Source organism: Nerophis lumbriciformis, linkage group LG19 (genome assembly GCF_033978685.3).
Source record: "Nerophis lumbriciformis linkage group LG19, RoL_Nlum_v2.1, whole genome shotgun sequence".
Classification (NCBI taxonomy): domain Eukaryota; kingdom Metazoa; phylum Chordata; class Actinopteri; order Syngnathiformes; family Syngnathidae; genus Nerophis; species Nerophis lumbriciformis.
The window spans coordinates 24,581,625-24,584,244 of NC_084566.2; the positions used below are offsets into that span (position 1 = coordinate 24,581,625).

A 2,620-nucleotide genomic window follows, 5' to 3' on the forward strand; every position below is an offset into this window, starting at 1 on the left:
TCATTTAATAGTTTTTTTAATTTTCATGACTATTTTACCTTGTAGATTGTCACTGAAGGCATCAAAACTATGAATGGACACATGTGGAGTTATGTACTTAACAAAAAAAGTGAAATAACTGAAAACATGTTTTGTATTCTAGTTTCTTCAAAGTAGCCACCCTTTGCTCTGATTACTTTTTCGCACACTCTTGGCATTCTCTAGATGGGCTTCAAGAGATAGTCACCTGAAATGGTTTTCACTTCACAGGTGTGCTTGAAGCTCATCGAGTGAATGTCAAGAGTGTGCAAAGCAGTAATCAGAGCAAAGGGTGGCTATTTTGAAGAAACTAGAATATAAAACATATTTTCAGTTATTTCGCCTTTGTTTGTTAAGTACATAACTCCACATGGGTTCATTCATAGTTTTGATGCCTTCAGTAACACTCATGAAAATGCATTCAATGAGGATAAGGAGCGTCCAAAATTGTGGCCTGTACTGTGTATATATATATATATGTGTGTATGTAAATACATAGTATAATATTGTTACAGTAGATATAAGATAATTTATGTGTTTCAATGTTTGTAGATGTGAGTCGGGCTACAAAGGCGTTCGCTGCGATGAGCTTCAGCACTTCAACGTCCTCTACGTGGTCCCTAGTGGACAGAAGCTGCACTACGTCCTCATCGCCTCCGTCATCGGCGCCGTGCAGATCGCCATCATCGTCGCTGTGGTGATGTGCATCAGCAGGTGAGTTGGGACAGTCATGTGACGCTGGACAGGCAGTGGATTGTCTTTTGAAAAGACGACGTGTGTCTGCGTCCCTCCAGGAAATGTCCCAAAAACAAGCGGGGAGCACGCCGCCACAAACACAACGTGGGCGGACACTTCTCGTCCTCTGACACAAACTCTGGGATGATTTAACCGCCATCTTTTTTGTACAAGAACCTTTTTGTCCTGGAACTCGTGTGGGACACTTTGTGGAATGTGATCAGGAATGTTTGGACCTCATTGAATGTTGATCAGCACTGAAGACATTGTAAAAATCATCAATCGTCATGCTTTCTTATTATCGCTGTGACTTTGTTGGCATGATGACTGCTGTCAAGTGTCCCGTGTGTCCCAGACCGTCCTCAAACGCAGCTTTTCTTTCGCCCTGCTGTGGAACGTGACCCAATGCTTATGTGCTGCAAGCAAACTGTCCACCAGGGGGTGCTAAAGTCTCCTTCAGACCTGACATTTCCACCTATTTAAGCCAAATCCAAAGCACTAATTTACATTGTTTGCATCAATCAACTTTTTTGTTGTGCTTATTTTGAAAATGACTCATCCAAAGATAACTAAGATGCTAATAGCATCCAGTCTGGAAAACAAATTGGTTCCACTTTGGGTTAGCGGTGATGCTAACTAATGTTAGCTCGACTCGCTCAAAAGACAGCTGGGTTGTGTGCTCGAGTCATTTGAAGCGGTCATGGCTGGTCCACACCGATGCTAGCTAAACTATTACCTTAGCTAGCTATGTGGTCATTTGCAGCCGATGAAAAGCACAAACGTTAAAGAAGTGAATTCCAGGGACAATCACGTATGCTCGTTGTATCTCGTAGGACGTTCTAGAATTGTCCACCACGTCTTTTCATGTCGTACTGCGTGGACATTAAAACGGTATCTTTTTTTCTTCCTGCTTTTTATTATCACCAGCAACCCCCGTCTCCCCCCTACCTTCCCCTTGTCTCGTCTCGTGGGCGTGTCTTAACGTTACTAGGAAGTCTTGAAGTTGTTGCATGGATACTTTTGGAATTAATAAAATACCTTTTCTTTATAAACAAACAAATCTGCTCTATTATGAGTCGGCCGCTCATGTGGTCATTCATCTGGAATGTCTTGACGCTGGCGGGGGAGGAGCTTATACAAGATGACTTGGAAAAAGGGGTGTGGTCAACATCACAACACTTCATCACCTCAGGGGTGTCAAACGTACGGCCCGTGGGGCACAGGTTTTTTTCGGCCCGAGGGATGAGTTTGCTAAGTATAAAAATGAGCCGAAATATTTGGAATGAAAGAAACCGCTGTTCTAAATATGTCCACTAGATGTCGCAATAGCAATTCTTTGTATCTCTGTAGATTATGCTAAATATGTAAAAAAAAAAAAAAAAAACACACATAATGTTAAAGTACCAATAATTGTCACACACCCACTAGGTGTGGTGACATTTGTCCTCTGTATTTTGACCCATCCCCTTGTTCCCCCCCTGGCAGCGGTGGCCGCGCCCGGGAATCATTTTTGGTGATTTAACCCCCAATTCCAACCCTTGATGCTGAGTGCCAAGCAGGGAGGCAATGGGTCCCATTTTTATAGGCCAGGGTTTGAACTCACAACCTTCCGACACTCTAACCACTAGGCCACTGAGTTAGTGCACCAGTTGAGGAAAATGATCAAACTACATAAATAAGACTTAGACTTAGACTTCCTTTTTATTGTCATTCAAATGTGCTCTTTACAGTGCAGATAAGAACGAAATGTCATTTCATTAGCTCATGGTAATGCAGGATAAAAACAACAACAATATATATATAAATAAATAAATAGGTTACTGTACAGATAAATATATTGCACTTTTTAACATGCGTCCACGTTTAT

General features: G+C 41.9%; 1 protein-coding gene across 1 annotated transcript in view; it reads left to right on the top strand.

Annotated features, from left to right (window-relative positions):
- The window catches only part of tmeff1a (transmembrane protein with EGF-like and two follistatin-like domains 1a), a 21,600-nt gene extending 19,717 nt beyond the window's left edge, over positions 1-1,883 (top strand). Inside the window, exons 9-10 of the mRNA XM_061979159.2 lie at positions 571-732; positions 813-1,883. Of these exons, the coding sequence (XP_061835143.1) occupies positions 571-732; positions 813-906 (256 nt within the window). The 3' untranslated portion in view covers positions 907-1,883. The remainder of the gene's footprint in view (positions 1-570; positions 733-812) is intronic.
- The last annotated feature ends 737 nt before the right edge of the window (positions 1,884-2,620 follow it).